General features: G+C 40.7%; 1 protein-coding gene across 6 annotated transcripts in view; it reads right to left on the bottom strand.

Moving 5' to 3' along the window:
* GRIA3 (glutamate ionotropic receptor AMPA type subunit 3) overlaps positions 1–26,677 on the bottom strand; it is a 284,929-nt gene that overhangs the window by 109,955 nt on the left and 148,297 nt on the right. For all 6 annotated transcript variants that reach the window (XR_004385556.1, XM_032882315.1, XM_032882313.1 and 3 more), the window contains one exon: positions 6,237–6,290. Coding sequence is in view for 5 of the 6 variants with exons in the window: in XM_032882315.1 (XP_032738206.1) it covers positions 6,237–6,290 (54 nt within the window). In the remaining variant the exon portion in view is untranslated. The remainder of the gene's footprint in view (positions 1–6,236; positions 6,291–26,677) is intronic.

Here is a 26,677-nt window from a genome sequence, read left to right as displayed (position 1 = left end):
GGAGGGGACTGGGATCCTGGCATTTGGGAGCAGAAGGGATTTCCCCCTTCTGTCCTACCTCTTTTGCCTATAAAACCGCGCTCCAGCTCAGTGAGTTCTGTGTTTACATGCCAGCTTCTGAGGTGACATTGTTTACAACACGTGGTTTGTATATTTATAATTTCATTTTTTGAGTGTTTGAAGTTTCTTTAGAGAAGGAGAGAGTGGGAGAGAGGGAGAGAGAGAGAAAGAGAGAGAGCACGTGAGAGAGAGCGCAAACAAGTGAGCAAAGGGAGAGAGAGAATCTTAAGCAGACTCCACATCCTCCATGGAGCCCTATGCGGGGCTTGTTCTCACATCCCTGAGATCATGACCTGAGCTGAAATCAAGAGTTGGATTCTTAACTGACTGAGCCACCCAGGCACTCTGAGCATTTGAATTTTCTATTTAGAACATAAAAATGGAAGAACAAAGGGAGAGAGTGTTAAACAAAACAAGAAGACATGGAGGGGAAGAGAGTAGAAGGGAACAGTTGTTATTGGCAAGCAAAACACATGACCCAATCTCACTTGAAGTTGTTTTCTCTCTAAATAAAGTTGGCCCCTCTTTGTTTCAGGTATATTCCAAGATCTGGTAGGCTGCAGAGTTCACTTCTTCAAGCTTAGATTACTCCTGCCTCTTTTGGGTTCTGTGCTATGAATGGTGCTTTTGTTTTAGTGAAAATTTGAATTAATTAGATATAAGCTAGTTATATTAGATATTATATTAAATTAGATATAAGCTAGTGCCCCCCTCCTTTATTTCCTGGCATGCTAATACTATGAATGGGGCAGATAGGGTGGGAAGAAAAGAGGAAGCAAGAGCAAGAGGGGAAATGAGAGAGCAGGAGAGAGGTGAAAGAGAGACAGAGAGAGAGAGAGAGAGAGAAGAGGGAATGTGGTAGAAAAGAAGAGAGTGATGGACAGATATAATTAGTGCTTGTTAAGATGCATTTCAGATTGTCTCTTGGACAGGTTTCAAACACTGATTCACAAGGCTCTCCTTGTTTTTTAAGACTTTTTCTCTCTGAACACTTTTACTCTCATAAATGTATAGTTTATACATAATGAAATATATATGTTTCACTCAATGTATTTTTGTCTTTGCATATGTTCTTATGTGACCTTTGTGGGGCTGGCCTTTTTTTAAAAGATTTTATTTATTTATTTGGCAGAGAGAGATCACAAGTAGGCAGAGTGGCAGGCAGAGAGAGAAGGGGAAGCAGGCTCCCTGCTGAGCAGAGAGCCGGATGTGAGGCTCCATCCCAGGACCCTGAGATCATGACAGAGGCAGAGGCTCAACCCACTATGCGGCTGGCCTTTTGTCTCACTGAGATGCTTAAGTGGGTCAAAGGGGAAGAGCAAGGTGCTCTGTCAAGAGTCTGCTCAACCTGCATTGGAGGCCTAGCTTGGCAATGTATTAGCTTTGAGACTTTGGACAGTCATGTATTTTTCTGAGCCCATTTTGCTGATCTCTAAAAAGCTTAGGAAGGTGACTAGGTAAGAAGTCTCTCCTCATGGGAGTTCTGAATAATTTTAGTAAGAAATATAAAGAAAACAGCTGACGGCAGAGAAGAGTCTAAGAAATGTTAGCTCCCCTAACACAATGTCCTCCTTTACTGTCTGTTCATGTGGCCTCTACCAACGGCAGCTGACATGACCTAACTTCCACTTGTAGGGTCAACAAAAATCACCCACTCTGGGATTGGTCTTGACCTAGGCAGGGAAATTGTTGGGTCTTCTAAGATACTGGTTAACTGGTATAGCACTGAATGAGTCCAGTATAGCTCATGTTCTCCCCTGGGCACCTCAAATGCTTGCTTTTTTTTTTTTTTTTTTTTGGTCCCATTTTCAGGGCTGGGTGCTGAACATCTGTAGTTGGATCATCTTAACCCAGATCTAATTCATTTTGTGTTGACCCCAGGGTGGTTTTGATTGATCCTTCAGATCCTCAGCTATGTTTAGAACTTAGATAAGGGTACTCATACCCTTCTTGGCTTCTGCCTACCTGAAATGATTTTAAGCCTGCCTTATGACTTTATATCCCTAAGGACAACAGTCTTCTGGTTTTGTACCCCCATTTATATCCTCAGCTTCTGCCTAACTGCTATGCCTATATTCTCATTCCTGGTCTTCTCTGGTCTAAACTGACCCTCCATGAGGGAAGAAATGTAGAGCTGGAAGTGACCTTGGAGTGTTAGTCATTCTCATAATGGAGTTTTAGTCATTAATATGCCACCTTTATAGTTTTCTGCCATATAGGTGGATCATCTGAGCCATAATTTACCTAATACTTTTCTTTACATGGTCTAAGTTTTTTAACCTAAATATCTATTTTACCCTCATTCGCAAGAATGGTATCTGTAAAATCACAGAATTGAGAGGATAGTTATCTCAGCAATATTCATTTAATATAAATTCCAAACTAATAAGTTTAAGAAATTTTGCTGTGTACTCCCTAAAATCATCTTGTGTACAAGTAGTACACTTGGGGAAATAATAATTTGGTGTAACTCTCCATTTTATGGATTAAGAAACCTGCTCTTAGCTCCGGGTCTAGTGCTTATTTTCATCATTCCTAGGGTTGTTAGTCTAGGGTTGTGCACACAATGACTGAGCTATCATTACTGACATATATAAAAAAATTAAATCACAATAAACAACATGCCTGGGGATGTAATGTAAAGGATCCTGATCCAGGACCTTGCCTTGAAAGAGAGAGAGGTTGTCTGACTGACAGAGTGTATACATGCTGGTTACCTCTGGTACCAGAGTGGCAAAACATTACTACCTTAGAGTCCTGGAAGAGAACACAACAATTATGGAACCACCCTGAAAAAAATGACACCACCAACTGATACGGAATTTGTTGGAGACTTGTTCACTCTCTCATCATTGGGATGTTCACCTCTGGCCTGTGTCTTCCCCAGACCACATCTCTGGCCTGTACTTCTGATGGAATCTTTTGTTTCTTCCAGAGACTTCAGTAAGGTAGAACTTTCTGCAGCTTGTTGTCCACTGTGAAATATACAATCTGACCTGTGAGAGTCCTGTGTTGAAGCATCCAAGGGCTATCTGAGTCTTCCCATGTTTGGATTGCTACCAGAGAATGTCTATGTTAAAGCACATAGAAGTCTTTGCCAGATAGATGGAGATCCTTGGCAAGGGGTGCACAAGGCACTCTGGTGCAGGTGATTCCAAAAATCTTAGGGAAGTGCCATGACTGTCTTTGACTTTGCATTTGTAGAAGAAGGTGTGGGGCGGCTTCTGTGCTATTGCTTATACCAAGACTCAGATTAGACTTTGTTCCCTTGTGTATCTGTCCTCAGCTGTCATCCAGCTGGCTCATTTTGAAAGGAAACATCTTAGCTCCACTTACCCTTTTTTGACCATCTAAGGAAATTCTAAATAGTTTTGGTGTGTGTGAGTGTGTGTGTCTGTGTGTGTGTGTGTGTCTTTGGTAGAAGTGTTTGGGGTATTTTTATCTGCTATAAAAAACCTGGAAACCATGATGGGATAATCTGTTTCATTTTTATCAGAGATTAGCAACAGTTCCTATCTCTATTGCCTGCATTCAATTTGATATAGAGTACAGGGACTTACAGAAACATATGGCTGAGTTCAAATGAAAAGAAAGTCACTAGAGGAAAAGGACTGGCCACTCAAACATGGTGAATGATTTCACGTTTTCATTAGGCAGACTGACATTATGTCATGAATTACATTCTTTCTGAAGGACAAGACTTGACTTGCTCTTGTAGTAGGCTTCCTCCCACTGTCTCATGATTCTGAGTCCTGGTTGGGCATTCAGTAAATGATTCTTTTCCACAACCTCGTCCTAGTGATTCTCTCTTGCAGTTCTATTGCTCTACATGCTTTCATTTCTGCCAGGTCTGGGTTTCAAGTTGAAACCAAAACTCATCTACAGGATTATTGGTAGGAATAAGGAGGCCCAGTTAGAATTCTAGAATGGCAAAAGTCTCCATGTATCATCCAGTCATTGATGCACATGGCTCGGATCTCCCTTTAAGATGGAACCTGCCTCGAGGATTTGAGTGAGCTGATAGCCTTCAGTTTCAGGATCTGCCTCAGCTTTCAGGAAGGAGGTATGTGTTTCCTGAGCAGCTGCCAGCCAATGACTGAGCAAGGTGGTTCGGGGTTTCAGGGTAGCATGGGGTCTGCACAGGAATTCTCGGTTGTGCTGGCCAAGTCTTTCTTAGAACTATCCCACCATCAGAAGTTCTCCTCAAACTTCCTTTCCCTCTCTTTGGCTGATATCAGATCTGAATTGTTGTCTTAAGCTCTCCCTTCCCACTTATGACCCTTTCTCTTTTATTTTTTACGGATATCATTCCCAGCAAATGTCTTGGACTTCTAATTATATCTTAGCAACTGCTTCCAAAGGGCCCAACCATTACATCAGTTAACTCCCCCACTCCCATCTGAGGTTTATAGTAAGGAAACTGAAGTGACTTATGCAAGGTCCCATAGCTAGTTAGTAAGTAGCAAAGTCCATATGACAACTCAAACTTTCTGATCCTTCATTCAATGCTCTTTCCCAAACTTCAGTCACCCACATGCCACCATAACCACATACACAAAAACCAGACCTTGCCATATGTTTATCTCCCATGCTATTGCTTACGCAACACATTTGACACATTACAAAATGGATTCATTTGTTGTTAAATCTCTATGTTAGCCCTGTATGAACTAATAATACCCATGAAATTTGGATTTTGATGTGCTCATTTTATATTTTTCTAACACACAATAAATGATACATTACCATCATAATAAAAAAAGTTTATGTGTGCACTATGTAAAGTCATCTCATATACTGTCAGTGACGGGTGAACCCTGGGATGTATAAGGCAAAAGAGAAGGAGAAGGAAAAGGAAGGAAGGAAGGAAGGAAAGAGAACAAAATATTTATTGATCAGAAAATAATGGTAAAAACCCATCAGTAACTGCCCTCAGCTGCCTTGCTGTGACATCCATGTTTCCTGCCAAGCTAGACCAAGTTAGCCCTGGTCTAACTTCCAATGAGTCAGCAAACATCCTTTACTTATTGGTTGCCTTAAAAAACCAAATTGAATGTATTTAGAAGTAAATGAAGAATCAAGATTTCTCCTCCTACAAGAGTCAATACATTTATCCCCCAACTGGTCTGAAGTGCTCCACTTTGAGCAATTTATTGGAGAAGAGGCACACTACATTTCAAAGCAATAGCTTTAATCATCATCTCATAAAGTGTTGGAAAACACACTTCCTAAAAGAGGTTTAAGTAACATTTCCTTTCTCATTAAAAAATTTTAATCATTAAAACAAATAAGATTTTTCTTTAAGAAATCTAAGAATATAATTATAATAATCTTTCACCTTTGTTGCTATTCTTTTGGTGTAAGAGCTCCATAATGATTATCTTTTTGTTGTGCTAATGAAACAAGATCAGGGTTAGAACTCATGTTATGTAATAATGTAATAGATTTTTAGTATCACAGTGATAATTTAACATTCCTCTTTCCTTTTGGGGACATAGTATTATTCAAAACCTCTGCTAAACAGATATTCCTGATTTAGAAACCATTTAGTTAATTCTTAAAACAATTATCTTTTTGGAGAAAGAACTATAAACTAACCTAAATGCAATACTAGCTTCTAGAAGTCATGGGTTTTAAAGACATGGGAAATATGAAGGAAAAGATTGAAGTTGTGTTTTATTATAAGTATAGAGGTAGCTGTCACTTTGACAGGGTCCCTTGATGTTCTATGTTCCAACCTACTTCTGGCATCTGATTTGAAGAGATTTGGTAGTGGTCTGCTTCTGGAAAGACAAACCCAGTACTGATGTGTACATCTACTTGGGTAAAAGGGGGAAAGAATCAGTTTCCTGTGTCCCCTGTCCCTTGTGTTATATTTAAAACCTGGATCAAATGGCTTACATTTCAAATTCAAATAATATCTTAAGAAGAACTGGTGAAAAATCATCTCAAATTACTATGTTTTAAATGAGAGAATAGAAGCTCACAGCTAAAACAGAGAGCATAATTGAAAACAAGGCTATTGTATTCAGGTTTTGGCATTTATTGACTCATTTCGCCAAGCATCTAAAGAACACATTAGGTTCTTTGTGTATTTCTTTTTTTGGATGATTACGGATGACACAAACTAAATAGAATATATTGCCCTGGGAAGCAAAAACTCTGCTTGTTCTTACCAGGTTAGCAAGCATGTAGTGATAACCTCTTGAATGTTTTCCCAGGATCACAACCTGCAAAAGAAGAAATAAGAAATATTGCTTATTTAAAAAGGGCATTTTCAATTGCCTAGTCAATGGGAAGTACAACAATCAATCGATGGGCTAGAGCGAATTACTTTTTAAAAAATTTTTTATTTTTTAAAGATTTTATTTATTTATTTGACAGACAGAGATCACAAGTAGGCAGAGCAGCAGGCAGAGAGAGGGGGGGAAGCAGGCTCCCCGCTAAGCAGAGAGCCTGATGCGGGGCTCGATCCCAGGATCCTGGGATCATGACCTGAGCAGAAGGCAGAGGCTTAACCCACTGAGCCACCCAGGCGCCCACTAATTGCTTTTAGATAATCAATAAATTATTAGGTCTTTTGTGTATAGTAAAATCACAGTTAACAGGACCAGAGTATTTTTGCACATTTCAATTTCAGGCAGAAAATACAGGAAGAATTGGTAACATCAAAGTGAAAAGTGTCAAAAACAAGGGAGGAAAATCTCTCTAAACTTCCAGGTCAGTAGCATCATTGTCACTTAAGATAGATGGCAGAAGCAATGAAGCTGATGATCCCCCCACCCATGAACTGGATTCTGTACACAGCTGCTGAGATGGAAAATGGGCTGAATGTGGAATACAAATTAGAAAATAGAATGTGCAGTACATTTTTTGTTGTTATCTGGAATGCTTAGGGAATAGAACACTCTGGGAATGGAGTTAATGGGATTTTCAGATTAATCGGGATTGCTTTTAAACTTTTCTAAAATGCTTACCTTCATTTTCCTCCCTTAATAGGAAAGATTTGTGACCATCTGTACAGCTTTTGGTGCTGGATGCAAGGCTGCAGGGCAGCGGGGAGGGGGTTGTCCCCTAGGGGACATTTGGAACCGCCTGTAAGCATATTTGGTTGTCACATCTGGAAAGGTAACTAGTATCTAGTGAGTAGAGGCCAGGGATGCTGCTAAACATCCTACAGTCCACAACAAATAATTGTCTGGTAAAAAATGTCAGTAACACTCCAGGTGGAGAAACCCTGCCTTGGGGTCATCATTCTTATGGTAATTTTCATGAATAACACTGTATTAATTCTAAACCCTACAGTTTACAAATTGCACTTTGTTTTTTCAAAATATGTAAGTGAATTGAAAGTTGCCAGTTGCAAGTTTTTGACTAAATACCTCACATAAGCTTATTTCCAGATAGCTAAGTAGGGCAAATTCCAGTTAATTGAGGATTTTATAAAATGTCACTTTGTTAAGTACTGATTATGTACAAAGTACAGTACTGAATGCAGGGAGTGGGAACCAAGAGGGGGATTGCATAGAGGGTAAAGACAACTGGAAGTGGAACCCGGTTTTGTTCCAGGTCTGATGCTAATACCACTTTAGGAGCCCTCTTTAAGAAAAGTGAAACAAAAGCATGAATAGTAAGGCGTTGGAAAGAACCCATGCAAGTAAGGTGCCCTTAAGCTTAAGCTTCCTGACAAGTTCCACCATGGACACAGCTATCAAAGGGTTTAAAAACAACTTGAGGGGGTTCCTGGGTTCAGTCAGTTGAGCATCTGACTCTTGATTTTGGCTCTGGTCATGATCTTGGGGATGTGGGGATTGAGCCCTGTGTTGGGCTCCTTGCTCAGTGGGGAGTCCACTTGAGATTCTCTCTCTCCTTCTGCCCTTCCCCACTCTCTCTCTCTCTTTAAATAAATAAATAAAATATTAAAAAAATATAAAATAAAAACAACTTGACAAGATAGCAAAATTGCTTATGTATCAAACCGGAACTATATATAAAAGGCTGGAATAGCAGTAAAAACAATTGCCCTTAATTGAGTGCCTAGTATATGGTAGACAGTATGCTAGGTGCTTTATATGTATTTAATCCCTAGAACAATTTAACAGATTAAGTATCATTAGTTTCATTTTCTAAAGAGGAATCTCAGCTAGAGAGAGTTTTTTTTTAAGATTTTATTTATTTATTTGACAGAGAAAGAGACAGCAAGAGCAGCAACACAAGCAGGGGGAGTGGGAGAGGGAGAGGGGGAAGCAGGCTTTCCGATGAGCAGAGAGCCTGATGTGGGACTCCATCCCAGGATCCTGGGATCATGACCCTAGCCGAAGGCAGATGCTTAATGACTGGGCCAGGCCCCTAAAGAGAGTTTAAGTAATATGCCTGAGGCCACACAGCTCAGAAGTAGTAAAGCTGGAATTAGAACCTGAATCTGTCTGCCTCTAGAACCCATATTCTTGGCAGTACATTACATGGTTTGTTAATATGCACTAAATGTCAAACACTAAAAATTTTTCTAGGTTCTTGGAGAAGAAGAAAAAGAGGTATCTAAGGTCTTCTGGAATGGATAGAGGTTTCCTGGAGAAGATAAGGTTTAAACTGGCTCAGAGGTGTGGAACCACATATTTAAATATCCTTATCATGCTGGCATTGGAAGCTTTCCAGTCATTCATGGGCAGAGAGAGAGAGAGAGCGAGAGAGCTGTTTTCGATTAATTTAAAATATGAGCCACATTTCTGACCGATTATTTATGGAGGAAATGAAAGGTTAATGAATGTCTTGAGCAAGTGATTTCTCACGCTGCCACGACACAAAATGAGCTATTAGGTATCTGCTGGGATGTATTCTTCAGTGTCCGCTGTGAGAAACCTCCTTACTGGTGACATTTGTTAACTCTGGATGGCAAGTTGGGACCATACATTTGTTGCATTTTTAATTCACTGACAACCTTCAACATAATAAAAGCAGAGGGTTTTGAGTTCTGCCAGAAAGATGAGTGAGATTCCTGAGGGTGTCTGGCAGAACTTAGAGAAATAAAGCAGTAAGCCCAAAAGAAATGGGGTCTTTCTCACCAGAGGAAGGACTTAGTGTCTTTTGGAGCAGAGGGGAGGTGCTCCCCTCTGTGTTGGGGGAAAAGAAACATCAGTGTTGGGAGAAAAGTCCTGAATGAGAACCCAGGAGCCCAACCTTGTCATGTACTCACTGCTTGTTTATGGGCAAATCACTCAATGTACTCTGGCCTCCAATTCCTTATCTGTAATCTGGGATGATGAACCTGGTCCTTCCTGTCTCCTCACTGTTGTCAAGATCAAAGTGAAAAACATCTACACTTGGGGTGGGATGTGCCTCATGTAATCACAAGAGGTTAAATAACCCTGGGTGGGGGGTCACTCCTTAAGACATTGTGTTTCAGGTTTGGAAACACTTGAAGCTATTGGAATATCTGCTTCCGTCCCTGCCCAGGTAGTTTGTTCAGAAGAAACTCATTTATCTGATGGTAGCTGTCTCATATTATCACCTCATGAAACTTAGCTTAAACTGGAAGGGACGGGAAAATTATCTAAAGATAGGAATCTTTAGGTGTCACAGAGCTGCTGCCTCCAAGGCCCTAATTATTTCCTCATCCTTACTTCCAGCGCCTTCTTAACTCTTACTTAGCATAGAGTTCTTACCAATCTTGGTTTTGCACTTCACAGTCAAAGAAAAGCTGCAAATTAGGAAGGGTGTGTATAGAGGGAGGGCGTAATATTAGAAAGAGGAACGTTAGCAGCAAAGGAAGTGACAGGCTGACTTAAAGGAGATAGAAACAACATCGTACTCCTGCACAGTATCATCATGGATGCTGTTGTCAATGCCTGAGTCATCAGGGTCTGGTTGATTGTGTTGGTAATTTCTGCTGAAAAAAAAAAAAACAAAACAAAAAAACAAACCACATGATACCTTTGTGGTAGGGTTCCAACAGAAATGTTCCCAGTCCTGATATTTAACAGAGTGCACTCTGATACTGTGATACCTTGAAATCTTACTGCCGTGAGGCAGCGGTGATCCTACCAATGTGAGCTAAGTGAGGCCTCGCCGCAAAAAGTGTCCTGTTTTAAACGCTCTGGGTCTTTCCCTGTTTTGCATTTTTGGTGCAGGGCTTGTGGGAGGGAGGGTGGGGTGGGAGGGCCGTGTGTGATACAATGCACAAAAGAACTAGTTAATGGGAGTGATTCTTGTGCAGTTAGTCCTCAATCTTGATTCTTGCCATCTGCTGTAGATGAACAAGGCATAAATTGTACCCTGAGCTATTTAATGACTCTGGTAACCAAGAGAATATTCAACTTTGCTTTTACAGTAATTATAATAGCTCTTTCTGAATTAGTTTCAGAACTTCAAGTAGAAAAGCTGTCTTAACAGTCTACTGTGAAATTTAAGGAGGAAATACCAAATTTCAAAATCCTTATACCATATTCACGGTGCCTTTGTAAGATATGTTGGAGATGATGGATGGAGAGATATGATGGCGGATATGATAAATGTAAAAAGGAGAGATGTGTCAAATGTAGATAAAATTCATTGTTTTAAGGAAATTTTTTTTTAGCCTCACAAATAGGATCTGAAAGAACAAAATGCCACGATCCCTATTCATTGAAACTTAAACAACAGTTTTGTTTGCAGATGAAAACAGCTCTTCCATACTAACTCACTGAGTTGAGCATATAGCCAAGCATTATTTGTTAAAACAACCGATGAATCATGGCTACCCATTTGGGGGAAATGTTCCCTTATTGACTCCCCCATCCGCTTATCTGTGACATTGGAGGCTGGGTTTCACTGAATAGTTAAAAATAATCCAGAGAATGTTCAGTTGGTTTTCTATGTAAGAGGCCTTTTCTTTTTCAATCTAATGCTCAATCTAGACATTTTCATAATTTTAGAAATTTGAAATTAAATTGCTCCATAAGACTACTTGAGAGAGGCCCACAGACCCTTTGGGAGCAAAAGCATCTGTTTTTCTATGCTTGCATTAAAGAAAAAATATGTGTATGTGGAAAAGTATCTATGATTTTTTTTCCCCCTGAGATCCATCTGGTATGCAGATTAGGTTATTTGCAGACCTAAGTATCTCCATGTTTGGATTTTCTACATTGGTGCCAAAAAAGGATCTATGTATAAAGATTGATCTTGCTTTGAGTACAGAACATGCCTTGCCGCTCACCTTAATCTGCTTCTCTTCGATTTAGGTACCCAGAGAAGTCTGGGGGGTTAGGGAGAGAAATGAGGGAGGTTCCCAGTTTTAATTTGCCTGCTTTGCCTATTGTATAGGTATTTTCTCTTTAAGGAAAAACCCACATTCCTTGTGTTTAAAGGGAAAACATTTTTCAGTACCCTCTTCCATTTCTGCTTTCTTTTTTTTTATAGTTATAAAAAGATATGTTGTCCTATGGCAACCTATCTAATTTCAGCTGTGTTGGGAGTTAAATAGTGGTATGCTACAAAAATCAGCCTCAGAATATGCCACATTTCCCAGAAGAAATCTTCCATCAGATATGATAAAAGGCATTCATTTTCTTGAATGAAAACCTCAAGCTACTAAATTGCTTTAGTCTTAGTAAACATATATCAGAAGTCAATTCTGTTAGAATTATTTTGTAATAATCTCAATCTGCACACACATGCTCTCCTTTAACTGAAAGACAGTGAGTGCTTCATATTGCAGTCATTTGACTTGAATAAGTGTGCTGGATTAGTGAGGCAGAGAAGAGCCAATCACCCATCCCAAAGTCAGCCCAATGGCAGTGGGGGTGGGGGTGGGGGTGGTGTCAATGGAGAAAGATGGGCTGAAGCTTTTCATAAAGAAGGAAAATTGGAGTATAACCGAAAAATCTCATCAGCACTTATGCTGTCTAGAGGAGAAGCTTATGCAGAGAGAAGGCAATTGAATTAGGCATCAAATAAAACGCCAGGATGTGAGGATTAGAGGACAAAGATTTCACCAAAGAACACGTCTTTGGGAAGTTTCACTTACCAGACTTTAATAGTGCATTCACTATGACTGAATAGAACATACAGAAGATTTAATGCTAAACAGCAGGAGAGGCAAAGAGAACGTACAAATGATAGGCAATACATGGCCACAAGTAAGTTAAAGGAGCAACAGATTATTCTCACTCCTGTGGATAAGGGATCATTTCAGTGCATGTTGACCTTGGGAGGGATACCTCTCTGTATAAACCCAGAAACAGTATATCTCAAATTTCATTCCCTCAAAGACTTCTATTTGTGTCCTATCCACATACTGCAGTACTATTATTTACTTCATATTTATCTTTATAGCTACTCCTTTTCTTAAATTTAGCCATGTCTAAAACAATAATATCCATGAAACTACATACAAGAAAATAAATGCAACTGTATAGAAATAAAATATATTCATCCAGATGTCACTGAAAATCCTGTGGTATACTGCAAGGGATGGTGGGAAATAATGCCTTAAAGCTGTCACGTCTTTAGCAAAGAGAATATAGATTGTGTCTCCCTGTCCTGATAAAATAAGGTTAATTTGCCTTGTTGTTCAAATCTTGAGTATCCCTACCTACTTTCAAAGGTTCATGAGTTTTGTAAGGGAGCAAAATGATGGACAGTGTTTTGGAGGTAACAAATAATACCTGGAACTGGGTACAAATGACAAATCTGGAAACTCTGCAAAACATCTGCTAAGGCAATTTACATGTACTGCCTTCCCCAGGAAGTCCAGCACCTTTGAGCCAATAACGAATACTTAAAACATTGGGACCTTTCCACCGGGACTTCCTGTAAAATGATGTGTTTCCAAACACTGTGCCTTTTCTTGGAGTACTTCATCTGGAAGATCTTTCACAGTACCCTATTTATATTTGGAAATATTCTAGATGTTTTTTACAGGTAGGTGAGGTAGGGTAATTTTAATTAGTATTCAGCCTAGAATAATAGAGCAAAAAGGATGTTAGTTTCTCTTCAACATACCCATATGTATGACTTTTGTAGTCTCTCTGAACTTGTTTTCACTATCCCCCTAAATTAGTGATAATTTATTTTACAGTACATTTTTATTTTTCACTTTTTAAAAACATATTTATTTGTTTATTTGAAGGGGTAGGGGCATAGGGAGAGGGAGAGACAATCTCAAGCAGACTCCATGCTGAGAGTGAACCCAACGTGGGGCTCTATCTCACAATCTTGAGATGGTGACCTGAGTTGAAACAAGGAGTCAGATGCTTAACGGGCTAAACCACCCAGATGTCCCTAAACAATACCTATTAAATACCAGCATTCTTCATGTATTCTTTTATGAAATTTACTGTCACTTATGTTCATACTTACAACTTTGGTTTTAATATTTATAACTTTATTCTAAATATCAAAAGGTACCCTTTTTCTTTGTAGATTTTCCAAAATCATTTGGGCCCAAAGCACTATAATCCTGGATTCCTAAGATGCACTTGGAGAATTATATAAGTGGTAATAGAAGGCTTGAGAGTGCCAGGGACACATTCCTTGTAAAAATTTTTTTCATTATTTGGATTAAAAAAGAAAAAGGAATGACAACATCTGGAATACAGCTGAATAGTCACTCAAATATGTGTTGTTTCCAACTATAACCACCTGGGGATATGTGGAATAATGCAGGACTTCCTTCATTCCCCCACAAGTCACATTTCCCAATCTTTAGGTATTTATCAGCATCAACAACTCTAGTAGTACACCTGAAATGACATCTTATAGTGTTTATGTTTTCTTTATAGATGTGATCTGAATCACCCTTAAAGCCTGGGAAAAAAATTGGTATTTATTAAAGGTGATGTACTAGAAAGAGCCAGATGGTTCTGGATTCAGATCCTGCCATTTACCCATTAGCTCCATACAGTGTGCAAAATTGAGCTATGGCTGGCTGGGTAGAGTATTAGAAGCTCAGGTTCAGTCCAGAATGATGGAGCCTCCATGTTGGGAGGAGAGAGGAAGGAACACTTGGTATGGGAACATGGAGAATGAGATGTTCTCCTTAGAACTCCCTAATTATGCTTCTGTGAATAAAGCTTCTGTTTGTTCAATGCTTCTAGCATTTGATACCCCAATCTGTGAGATTTTCTGATTGTTGAAGGAAGCAAGTGAACAAATTTATATTTTCAAATAAAAGGAAATAGATCTCAGAAACCCAGTATATTTTGGGGGCCTTTGTTTTTTAGGAGAGTGGCAGATTTCTCCCTCTTCTAAGATCCATGTCATTGAAGTATCTCTCTATTTGGCAATGGATGACAAATGATAGAGACTTCGTTCATGGCAGGCCAAACATAGAATTCTCCTAATTCTCAAATGTTTGGTTTTCTTTGGTCTTTCACAGTTGCTGTTTGAATTTGGCATTATCTTCCCCACTCTGACAGCTTATCTACCTTTCTGATCCCACTGACTTGATAATAGTTCAAGCACTCCAGGAAGAATTACAGAGGTTCAGCCCAAAACAGGGGGCTCCTGAAGGGAATTTTGTGAGCCAGTTTTTAAGCCATTAGTAACTTGAAATCAGCCATGGTAGGAGTATTTACAGTATAGACATCAGCCAACATGATAAATCAGGGCTTTTCCCCCTTGAGAGCCAGTTTACCTGCATAGCACACCCACATACCACTGGACTCAAAAGGAATATGGATTGATGTCCCTAGTGGATGGAAGAGTTACCTCACTTAACCACATTTCATTCATCTCTTCTTCTAATGGACATTTGTTGAGTGCCTGCTCTGTGCCAATCATGGGGCCAGATGCTGGGGAGACAGAGGTCACCAAAACCTGGTCCCAAGCTAAGGGCAATGTGTTCCAGCTTTGCCAGTTACCAGAGGAAGAAAGACTGACAAATTAACAGACAATTACAACCCAGCGGGAGAAGTATGAGGACAGAAAAATGTACAAGGTACAACCAAGGAGAGCATGATTAACTCATAACCCACTTGAGATAGAAAGTGCTTTGTCTCCAAACTAAATACCTAAACAATTTTTTCCTGTGGTTTTTATAAGTGGGAATCTGACAAACAGGTAACTTAAAGAGGATGCAATTTTGAAAACAAAGAGTGATGTCTTTCAGAGGGCTATTTCTCTTGATTTCAGAAGAGCCTCACTGTTTTACAGTGCTTACACACTAGAAGAAAGATTTTTATTTAGGCCAATATAGGCATTTGTTGTGATGGCAGCCAGGGTTGGCTCCAGAAGAAATTGTGATTGAAATGATTGGTTGAAAAAGTTAAGTTAGAAAGGGTCTTAGTGGTTATGCGGTAAATACAATGGGATCTGCTAAGGGCAATGTGTTCCAGCTTTGCCAGTTACAAGCTGTGTAACAATGGGTGAGTTACTTAACCTCTCAGACTCAGTTTTCCATCTGTAAAACAGAGAACATAATAGTTGATAGGAAGTTGAGTTGGGTGGTCAAGAGCGCAGGGTAGACTGCCTGGTTTAGACTCCTTACTTTGCCCTTTCATAGCTGTGTAGCTTTGAGCAATTAACTTAAACTGTGTTTCAGTATATTCATCTTAAATAGGTCTGTCATTAGTACCTACTTCATAGAGTTGCATCAAGGAATAAATGAAATAATGTACAGTTAGCCAATATATAGTACATCATTAGTTTTTGATGTAGTGTTCTCAATGATTCTTTAGTTGCTTATAATACCCAGTGTTGATCACATCACGTGCCCTCCTTAATACACATTATTCTTAACATAGTGCCTGATGCTTATCCCATATTTGTTGTGTTTTCCCTTCCTTATTCCTATTGTAATGCTCCCTCCCACCATCCTTTTCCACAGAAATCACATCTGTCCTTCAAGGCCTGCTCATATGCAGCCTCTTCCATGAAGGCTTCCCTGATTTCATGTCCCTTATTCTCAAAATGTACCAAAGTGGTTTCCTGCTGCTGTGGGGTAAGGGAGATGGAGAGGCATCAGAATTTGGTGCAGAAGGGTATTGGAGCCACTGGTCAGGACAGCACGGGGTTGGAGGTTCAAGGAAGGAGCTGAAGTTTGCATGCAGGGTTCAGGCATTTGAATGGAGGGTAAATAAATGACAGGAATTGGGGAGGGGGTAAACCAACAACAAAGTAACCCACACTGTCATCCTCCACCGCCCTCTCCTCTCTTGCCCCCAATGTTGATTAGGACCAGGAATCCAAACTACACAGAAATCACGGTTGAGAAGATGTGTGTGGGGAGCTGGAGGTGGGGCAGTGTTCTGCCCAGAGACAAAGCAGCACACACAGGTCATTACTGAACTGAGCGTGTGTAGTCATCACAGTGTTGTAGCACAGGAGAGAATGGGGGTTGGCAGTGGACAGGGAGAAAGGTGAGAGCAGAAATTTGGTAGAGTCTGTAAGACAGATCTCTCCTCTGCATGGTAGACATTTGCCCGGGAGTCTCGGGCTGCCCCACACTAAGAGAAACAACGGGTCCTTGGCTTTATCCACGCTGCATTTCAGGAGCAAGGAGGCAGAACAATTCCAGGCTTTCGCATTTGATTCCACAGAAGGCTTAGGGACAGAGAGAACACGAGGAACATCATTCACATTCTTTGGAGATCCAGGCTATAGGAAGGTCTTAAGACAGTATTTCTCAAAGTGTGTGTTGTGGGGGATAACCCAGAGAATGTATGAAAATGCAGGCACCTGGGCACCTCTCTGGAGAGTCTGATTCAGAAAGTCTAGGTCAGATCCAGGTAGTCTGCTTTTGACACTCAGTTGATTCTGATGCACACTGAAGTCTAGGACTATCTTTCCATATGGTAATAAATGCACTTTGAAAAGCTAACAAGATCTTCAATTATCGGATTCTCATGAAAGGGGATAAGAAGGGAGACACTGGGTTTATAGGGTGCTTCTTTCAAAAGCTTCCATGGGAAGGGTGGCAGGGGTGGGCAACATGAAGACACTCACTCAGACTCCTGGGACAGGAGCCAAAGTAGGAATCTCTGACAGATTCTTTTTTTTTTAAGATTTTATTTATTTATTTGACAGACAGAAATCACAAGCAGGCAGAGGCAGGCAGAGAGAGGAGGAAGCAGGCTCCCTGCCGAGCAGAGAGAGCGATGCGGGGCTCGATCCCAGGACCCCGGGATCATGACCTGAGCTGAAGGTAGAGGCCTTAACTCACTGAGCCACCCAGGCGCCCCCAGATTCTTGTTTTAGACAGGACTGCACCAGAGGCGGACTCTTGAGACAAAGGTTCGAGGGCCAGTAGTTGGGATTCCAGGAAGCTTTGGTAGGGGAGTGAGGAAATGAGAGAGCAAAGGGAAAGAAGCCAGTCCAGGGGCATTCCTGAGCAGGATAGCTCTGAATACCTCTGAGAGTGGTATGTGAGGGTTAGGAAACTGGAGTCTTTGTCCTTCACTCCCCATTCACTGTTGGCTGATAGCTTCCATCAGGAATATTAATTCCTTCCCAGGGCTGCTGCTGCTTCTTTTTTTAAAATTTTACTTACTTATTTGAGAGAGAGAGAGTAAATGAGCAAGCAGGAGCTGGGGGAGGAGCAGAGGGAGAGAGAGAGAGAAGCAGACTCTGTCCTGAGCAGGGAGTCCAACATGGGGTTTGATCCCAGGACTCCAAGATCATGACCCAAGCCAAAGGCAGATGCTTAACTGACTGAGCCACCCAGGTGCCTCCTGCCCAAAACTTCTGACTTGTCTCACTCTCAGCCTGGGAGAAAGGCTTCCAGTGGAGAGTAACTCGTGCTTACAATAGGAAGCTGCCGGAGTGGGTAACAAAGGCTAGTGCCAAGGGGCCATGGGTAGGACATCCCCAGCACCTGTTACAACTGCCGTGATCCTTAAGTCACACATACTGCATCCTAAAGTTTACATATTGCTTTGTCAAGCATCATTGCAACGGATGGAAAAACAAAACAAAACAAAACATGAGGTAAGCAGGAGAGCATCATGGTGGTGGGAGTGGACCCTGGAGTCAGACTGACCTAAGGCACCAGTTCTTCCTCTTTGTTAGCCAAGTAGCCTTGGGTAAGTCATTTTACTTCTCTGAATCTCAGTTTCCACATCTAAAATAGGAATCATAATGGCACCTACCTCATAAGGTTATTGTGAGGCCTAACTGAAGAAATGCATTTAAAGTTTCTAGCAGAGCATGTGAGATTTAAAGGGATTCAACCAATATTGCTTCCCTCTCTCCCATCCCTATATCTTTACTCATCTCATGTACCCCATAGCACAGAGCCCCAGTGTTTGGCACCAAGGTGATGCTTAATAGATGTTTCAAACACAGAAGGCTTAAATACACCTTGGAGAAAAGTCCAGATTGCTTAGGAAGTGGTAGAAGAAGGTGCCATTTAAAGTAATATAAAATTGAGAAAAGTGTATTGAGGGGATGGGCATTGAACAAGTTCAGACACAGGGAAGGCTCTCTCTTGGAGAGGAAGACACCTTGTAGACTGGATTTTGAATGATCGGGGTTAGGGGACTGTTGCTGGCAGAGAGAAGGGAGAAGAGGATCCCTTGTGGGATGATGCCTTGGACTAAGGCCTAGTGGTGGGACAGAACAGAAGACAAACATAAGCTCACATTTATTGAGCATTTGCCATGTACCTGGCATGGTGGAAACTGATTTTTCACATGCTTTACCTAATTATGTCCTCACCACAACTCTTGAAAGTAGGTACTAGTATTAATTTCATCTTCCATGTCAGGAAACTGAAGCCCAGAGAAGCTGGGTAACTTTCCTGAGGCCTCACAGGCAGAAAATGATGGAGCCTGGAGTCAAAATCAGATCTGTCTGAATCCAGAGCCCAGTCACTGGGTGATTGCAGCTCTACTAATGATTAGTGATCATAAGAACTGTATTATGACTGTGGGATGATCAGCTCCCACTATGAGCTTAATACAACAAAGACTAAGGACCTACTGTTATTATGTATTATTACCTAAGGGGGGAGCAGTTATGGCCTGAATCTTTGGAAATTCTCCTTTGTTGTGGGCCATCCTGGGAATTTCCCTTTAGTTTCCCCTAATTATTTCTCAAAGCTTTGGGCCTGGCTCCTATGATCCTAACTCCAATTTTCGATTCCTTCTCGGCGTACAACATGGGTTGTCATTGTTTCATCATGAGCTGCACTTGTGATGAATGCTGGATAATCAGAACAAAAGCACAGAAAAAATAATTAGGGGAAACCAAAGGGAATAGGCTCATAGCCTTGAATAAGAGACTGTGCAAGAGGTTTCTAGGACTCAGTCCCTGAAGCTCTGATAATGTATTTTGATCCTTGTCTGCATGCAGATGAATGAGTCCATCAAATGAGAGGCAGTTTGTCACAGTCCAGGTTATTTAGCTAGTTAATTAAAAGTCTGAGTAAGCTGGTGTCTCTCTGCACTGGGCTCTGAAGATACCAAACCTATGTCCTGACCAGGCAAGTTAATTTAAAATAAGTGACCTCAATTGGGTAATGGTTGCAAGTTCAAACTCAAGAATTGCTATAATTAGTCCCAAATGGATCTTAATTGTTCTTTCAGGAAACAGAGTGGGGAAGGGGGAAAGAGAAATGCCCAAGCCCAAAGTAAAGGTTATTAGCCAGACCTTCTGAACGCAGGGTCTAGATGACAGGGGCAGGGCATATGTACTGTGGTGTAAGAGAATATTGCTGCTTTTCCAAATGCATCCTTCTAGAATCAGTATGTAAAATGGGTCTAGCTCTTTTTCAAATAAGATCTAAAGAAACTGAGAAATCTGAACCATGTGGTCTCAGGCAAGTTATTTAACCTTCTTATGTCTGTTTCTCTTCTATGTAATAGAGAAAATGCTATTCACCCTACCTACCTCTGAAGTTCAAAGGAGATACATTGCAAAAAATCTTTGAAAAAATGTGGAAAGTTCTATGGGGCATATTCTTGCTTTAACCCAGGAGAGTTTCCGAATCAAAGATTTTTGATTTGAGAGTAGAAGGCCCTATGTATGGGCCTCTTTTTATTTTTCCTTGAGACTCTGTCACAAACCAGGTACCTTCTAAATGACACCTCTTGAAAGGTGAAAGGGTCACAATGAGTGGTATGTTCAGCCTCATATCTGTGTGGTGGTGTGTGATGTTCTAACTTCTTGGGAGGTATACCCATGGAACTGAAAATGATTTTGGCTTTGTGGGTTTCAGAAGAAGTCAGATTATGAAATTGGATCCTTTTCCATTCACGTTAAAATCTTAGACTTGAAATTACATGCTAGCAAAGCCCTGTGGTACCATAAGGTCAGTTTCTGTCATGGTGAAAGCAGGATGGCATTATCCCCATTTGTTTTTTTATATGAATGCTTGGGTTTCCCTACAGTGTTCTGATGCATTCTAATTGCCCATATCTTCCCCAGCCCTGGAAGTCAAATTAATAAGAATTTGTATAGTGGTAAAAATAATATAAACCAAAATTCCTAACCTAGTACAAAGCCTTGGAAGACCAAGAATTTGACCACGTTGGGTTGCACTAACGACTGCCTTAGAAGCTGCTTTCCCCGCCTTGATTCCACTTTTTAAAGGGAATTGTATTGTACTACCCATTTGAGTCCCTCTTAATGGAATATAAGCATCTAAGACAGATTTACAGCCTATGCCTACTGACAGTAATCACAACTGTTTATCCTTCAAGCCTAAACAAAACTCATTTAAGGGGCTTGGTTTTAAATCAGAGTCTGCTTTCTGCCTTGTTAGATGAACCAAGCAAGTAATGGAGTTGTGTCTCCCAGAACTGCATTGTTATTGAAGGGCCGTGCCTTTTGCTGAAAAGAGTTTGAAGTCATAATGAACAAATAAATGAACAAAAAACCCTGGATCCACATTACCCTTCATCACTGGGAAACACTCATCCATGGTAGGGAGCAGAAGAGGACAAAACTCTGCTAGGATTTTGCAAAGGTTTAAGTTATAGGCTGAAACCCCCTTTCTAGAAATCTCCCTGGGGAGTTCCAGTAGCACATGCAGCATGAATAAAAGACATAATATGCAGTGTGTAGGAGTGGTGATTATTCTCCAAGTGATAAATGTCAGAACCTTTTTTTTCTTTTTTACTAAAATGTCAAGAAGCTATTTGTTTAATGCAATAGATCTTTATTGAGCACTTACTAAGTTCCAAACTGTTTTGGATGCTAGGACTACAGCAGTGAACAAAACACAAAAAACCCTGCCCTCATGAAGCCTAGACTCTAGTTGGGTTAGCTAGTAATTACTCCATCCTGTGGATTCCTAGGTGGTTTCTAGCTCATCTTTCTCAGGCTACTAATGATGTATTGATTTAGGCATGTGTTCTGCCATCCTGATTAGACTCTAGATCCTTGAGGGCAGGGCCTCAGTTTAAACTTGTTTCATCATTCCGCACAGTGCCTGTGGGCATGTATTCAATCAATGTTTGTGGATGATGAGAAAAAAGACAATTGGAAATACAAGGAGGAAGGGTGAGAAGTGACTTTAACTTCAAATGTTATCTTTCTCGGGTAGTATGTTTTCCTATGAACAGACTATCTTAACTTACACACTAATTCCAGATAGTTGGGTGGGAAGTGGGATGGGGTGAGGAAGCTGGTGGTCTATTCAGGGGAACCCATCTGTAGATTTCTATTTGGCCCATGTATTGGCATAATCTTGGGTGGTGTGCCGTGAGGAATATGGGCTCTAAAATCAGATCTGGGTTTAAATCCTTGCTTTTTCACCTCAGTCGGTATCTTCACTGTAAAATGATAGTGTGGTTTAATCCCTAAGTAGAAGCCTCTCATTTTGGAGACCATGTTATTACATTTCTTGGTGGAAAAATCCCATTTCTTGGGGACTGAAAGGTCGTGATGAAAGGTAGAGTCATGTTTTGGCCAATACAGCCCATATTCTTGGTATCAAGTTTCTACCATTCTGTTTTATGACATCTGAGCTGGTCTTAATATCCTAATTGGCACTGTTTATTAGCACTCACTCTGACAAGTAGTAAGTGGTGTTTATCACACCTATGCAAATAGAAACTTCCACTTTCTTCCACCAAACCACATGAAGTATTGGGTCCTTGAAAACTCAGTTCAACAAATCATCGGGAGAAGGACTCCCTGATCTCCAAGTCAGGCTGAAGGAGATATGTTTCTTCTGCATTCCAGGAGGATCTGTGTGCCCTTTATCACACTAGACCACTATCATCTGTTTACTCGACTGCTTCCCTACTAAACCATGAGCTCCTTAATGGCTGGAACCATGTGTTTTACTTGCTTTTTATTTTTTTCTTTGAACTTCTCACTAGTTCTTATCCAGGACAACAGAAATAGGCAGCGTGAATAGGAATGTTGTCTTGCTCTCAAGGAGAGCTTGAAACCATTTCCTTACATTTCAGCAAATCCGCTGGAAGGGATTGTGCATAGAGCCTCCTGTTTCCTTTTTTCATGCAGTTAAGAAGATAAAGCCATTCACTTGCTTTCCTCACTTCAAGTAGTATTCCTGTTTATGTAGATTCTTTGAAGAGGACACTTAAGTAATGGGTCCTTTTCAGTTTCCATAAAGAATCAAGTCTGAGCTAGTTTTTACACAAAAAGCCTTTGTTAGATATGTTGGGTTCTGTTGAAATGAGATTGCAAATGGAACCATCCCTGTCATCCTCTGGACGAGAGTAAGGGGAAATTCATCGCCATCTGACAAGTTTTCAGCTAAACTCTGAGCAAAGCAAATAATATGGAACTCATGAAATCAGTTTGTAAATTGAACAGCTTTCACTATGTTTGGAGAAACCATACATTTTTCTCTTGGTTCATAGATCCTCCAGTATCTGGATCATTATTAACATAGCCCTTTTTCTTTACAAATAGTTTGATGGCAAGATTGCCATGCATGCATTGACATGACTTAAGTTAAGAGAATGAGTTTCGGGTCACTGAGTGGTAAGGACCATGAGGGAAAAGTGGGTAGGATTTCATGTGTATTGTCTTTTGAGTGTTCGCGGTCACTGGCTATAGTTTAGCAAGCAGGGTATTGTGGTGGAGGCTTCAGGGGACAGAGTAGCTGGGGAAGGAGACCACTGGGAAGTTTTCTCAGGCAAAAACTGTCCTCCTACTTAGTTTCAATATTCCACAATTAGTACTTTATCTTCAACAGTCTGGGTGTGAGAAACGTTCTGGGGAGGAGATGAGAATGACATTCCCCCTCCCTTATGAAAGCAAATGCTTGAGGATTCTGGGAGGGACCTGCTGCCACCTGCTATTGGTGTAGCAAATGCAAAGAAACTAAAAGCTCTGTTGAGAGATGCACTTTCCTGTCACTCCTTACAACTCTCTCTGAGTGGCTTGGTGGTCGTTGCCATGGACACCAAATAGCAAAATGGTTTGGGTCAGAGTTTGAAGGATTGCGCTGTGCTTGAGTGGGTGAAACTGAAATTAAGTTAATGCATGTATAAAGAAGGTGTGTTTCTCTCCTTTGTGCCTTTGAGAAAACTGCAACAAAGCAGTCTGTCAAGCAACAATTGATTTTATATTGGCCAGGGAAGGGAGAGGAGGAGAGATTTATTGAGTAGGAGGTTCTTGAGTTAAGCACAGGCAGTAGTTTGAAATAGGTCAAGAGAAGTGAAAAGGACTTGTCAGAGCTGTTAAGGACATAGCAGCGAAGGAACTTAAAAATTGTCATTAAGAAGCTTTTGATACAATCTTCTTTGACTGTCTAGTCCCCTGATTCATTGTTCCTGGATCTTCATCTCTCAATCTAAGACACAGTGTTACTGAGGTCCCACTCTATTTTGGTTCTTCTCTCTTATTTACCTCTGCGAGTGTGTGTGTGTGTGTTTGTGTGTGTTTTAGATAATATCGTTTTAAGGTTCTGATTTGCACATTGGTTCACCTACTTCTGTGTCCCCATTCTTAAGACTGGCAGGCACATTGTCTGGCAACACTGAACTTTGAAAGAGATGGCACCCTTCCTGCCCCTGTCCTCAATAATGATCCACTTATACCTAGAGCTAGAATTTCCACTGTTGGGGCAACTAAAGGCATGAAAACATCTGAAGTTAAACCATGGAAATTTTAATACAATACCCATGTTTATGAAAGACCTTTTTGGCCCACAAAATCATAATCAAAGCACCTGCTACCCCCCAGTAAGACTCACAGATCCAAACATTTAAGGTGACTCCCTCACTTCAGTCTCCCTCTCCTTAGATGCACCTCAGATTATAGAAGAAACTTAGATCCTTTTTGAGTTCTCAGACTCAGTGACCACACGTTCTTTTCCTTGTTCATTTTCTCCTCCTTAAGACATGAGGTGCAATGACTCTTATGCTTGATATGTGTAGACTTGCCCTCTCTGAGGATCTTAGAATACTTTAGAGAAATAGTCTGATTCATCTTGTCATCCTGTCAGGTAGGGAAGGCTTCTTATATTTTGTGGCCGGAGTCACTAAGGTGAGGTGGCTGTACAAGGTCACATGGTGATCTTGAGATAGAACTCAGCCAACTTTTGGGTCTTTGGCCTGGCACTGGATTACTTCAGAAGATATTTGTCAACTGCTATTCTTTTCTCAAGTAAGGCATTGGGGGGGCTCATGTGTATTTGGGAGGCTCTTTGGTAGCTATATTTATTTTTAAAGGTTGGAGAGAGACTAGTGGTAACTGGCTACTTCTTTCTTCCCCTTACCTCTACCTCTAGTGACTTGACAGTAATTGTCACGAATCTCCCAAGTCCTGGTTCTGGCCTGTTGAATGGAACCCCTTACTTGGTACTTTGTTATAACCTCTGGGCAGAGATAGATCTGGACTGAGGGAAGGCTGCCCCAACAGACATGACATTTGACTGGAAGGGCCAATGGGGTAGTTGGTAACAAACTGACTAAGGACTCTTTCCCACACTCCATCTTATCAAAGTCCAGACCTTGGCATGGACCAGTTAATTGTCATTGCCTTTCAGTGTTAGGGTAGTAAAGAACTTGAGTTTATTTTATTTATTTATTTATTTATTTTTTTTTTAAAAGATTTTATTTATTTATTTGAAACAGAAGAGAGAGATGACAAGTATGCAGAGAGGCAGGCATAGAGAGAGAGAGGAGAAAGCAGGCTCCCCGCTGAGCAGAGAGCCCGATGTGGGCCTCGATCCCAGGACCCTGAGATCATGACCTGAGCTGAAAGCAGAGGCTTAACCCACTGAGCCACCCAGGCACCCTTATTTATTTTTTTTATCACTGCACTTATTTTGCTTGGTGTCTCTCTATAGGAAATCCCAGAAATTTAAATTATTTTAAACATAAGGGTCCTGTGGCAATGGGAGCAATAATTAGCTTTTGCATTGCTGTTGTAAACTGTGGTTCTTGCAGCCCTTATCAAACTGTTTGTTACAGCATCTGTTAGAATCTAGGACAAGGCTCCTGTAATCATGCAGCTGTGTGATGAACCTTCTAATTGCTACATTTTTTGTTGCTCTTAATCTGGGTGAATTTCCTAATAAAGCATGATGATGATTCTAAAAAAATCATTAATGTTTACAAGGCAGTTATTCTAATGCATAGGATTTAGTCAACCTCTCAGTGCCTGCAAAGGCTTACCCAGCACATTCACTGTGTAAGCCATACAAAGGAACAGGTATCAAGGTGTTTTCCTCCCATGCTAACTGAAAATGTACTCTTTGCCTGTGGAGGGATGAAAGAGCTATGTATGGTCAATGTGTCCTATTTTTTTTTTAAAGACCTGCAGTTTCACTTGATTAAGTGATGGGATCAACTCAAAACAAAAGAAGATATTTGTATTAGTTTCATTTTTGCATTTGAATTTGTTCATATCTTTAGAAGTTTGGAATAAGTTACCAGGCTTAATCCTAAAATGTTGGTGTTAATAGGTGGGGGAGAAGGCCTTTGATTGAATAAATTTTTTATTGATTATTTTTATAAACATATAAAGTATTATTTGCCCCAGGGGCTCAGGTCTGTGAATCGTCAGGCTTACACATTTCACAACACATACCCTCCCCAATGTCCATAACCCAAGCATCCTGTCCCTACCCCCCAGCCCCCAGCAACCCTGAGTTTGTTTTGTGAGATTAAGAGTCTCTTATGGTTTGTCTCCCTCCTGATCCCATCTTGTTTCATTTTTTTCCTTCCCTACCCCCCAAACCCCCCACTCTGCCTCTCAAATTCCTCATATCAGGGAGATCATATGATAATTGTCTTTCTCTGATTGACTTATTTCGCTCAGCATGATACCCTCTAGTTCCATCCACATCGTTGCAAATGGCAAGATTTCATTTCTTTTGATGGCTGCATAGTATTCCATTGTATATATAAATACCACATCGTCTTTATCCATTCATCTGTTGATGGACATCTAGGTTCTTTCCACAGTTTGGCTATTGTGGACATTGCTGCTATAAACATTTGGGTGCACGTGCCCCTTCAGAGCACCACGTTTGTATCTTTAGGATATATACCCAGTAGTGTGATTGCTGGGTAGTAGCGTAGCTCTATTTTCAATGATTGAATAAATTTTTTTAATTTATTTTTTTATTATTTTTTATAAACATATAATATATTTTTATCCCCAGGGGTACAGGTCTGTGAATCGCCAGGTTTACACACTTCACAGCACTCACCATAGCACATACCTTCCCCAATGTCTATAACCCCACCCCCCTTCTCCCAACCCCCTTCCCCCC

This window comes from Lontra canadensis, unplaced genomic scaffold (assembly GCF_010015895.1).
Source record: "Lontra canadensis isolate GAN:19392208 unplaced genomic scaffold, GSC_riverotter_1.0 scaffold81, whole genome shotgun sequence".
NCBI lineage: Eukaryota > Metazoa > Chordata > Mammalia > Carnivora > Mustelidae > Lontra > Lontra canadensis.
The sequence above is the reverse complement of the archived record's forward strand: the minus strand, read 5'-3'. Positions and strand labels throughout refer to the sequence as shown.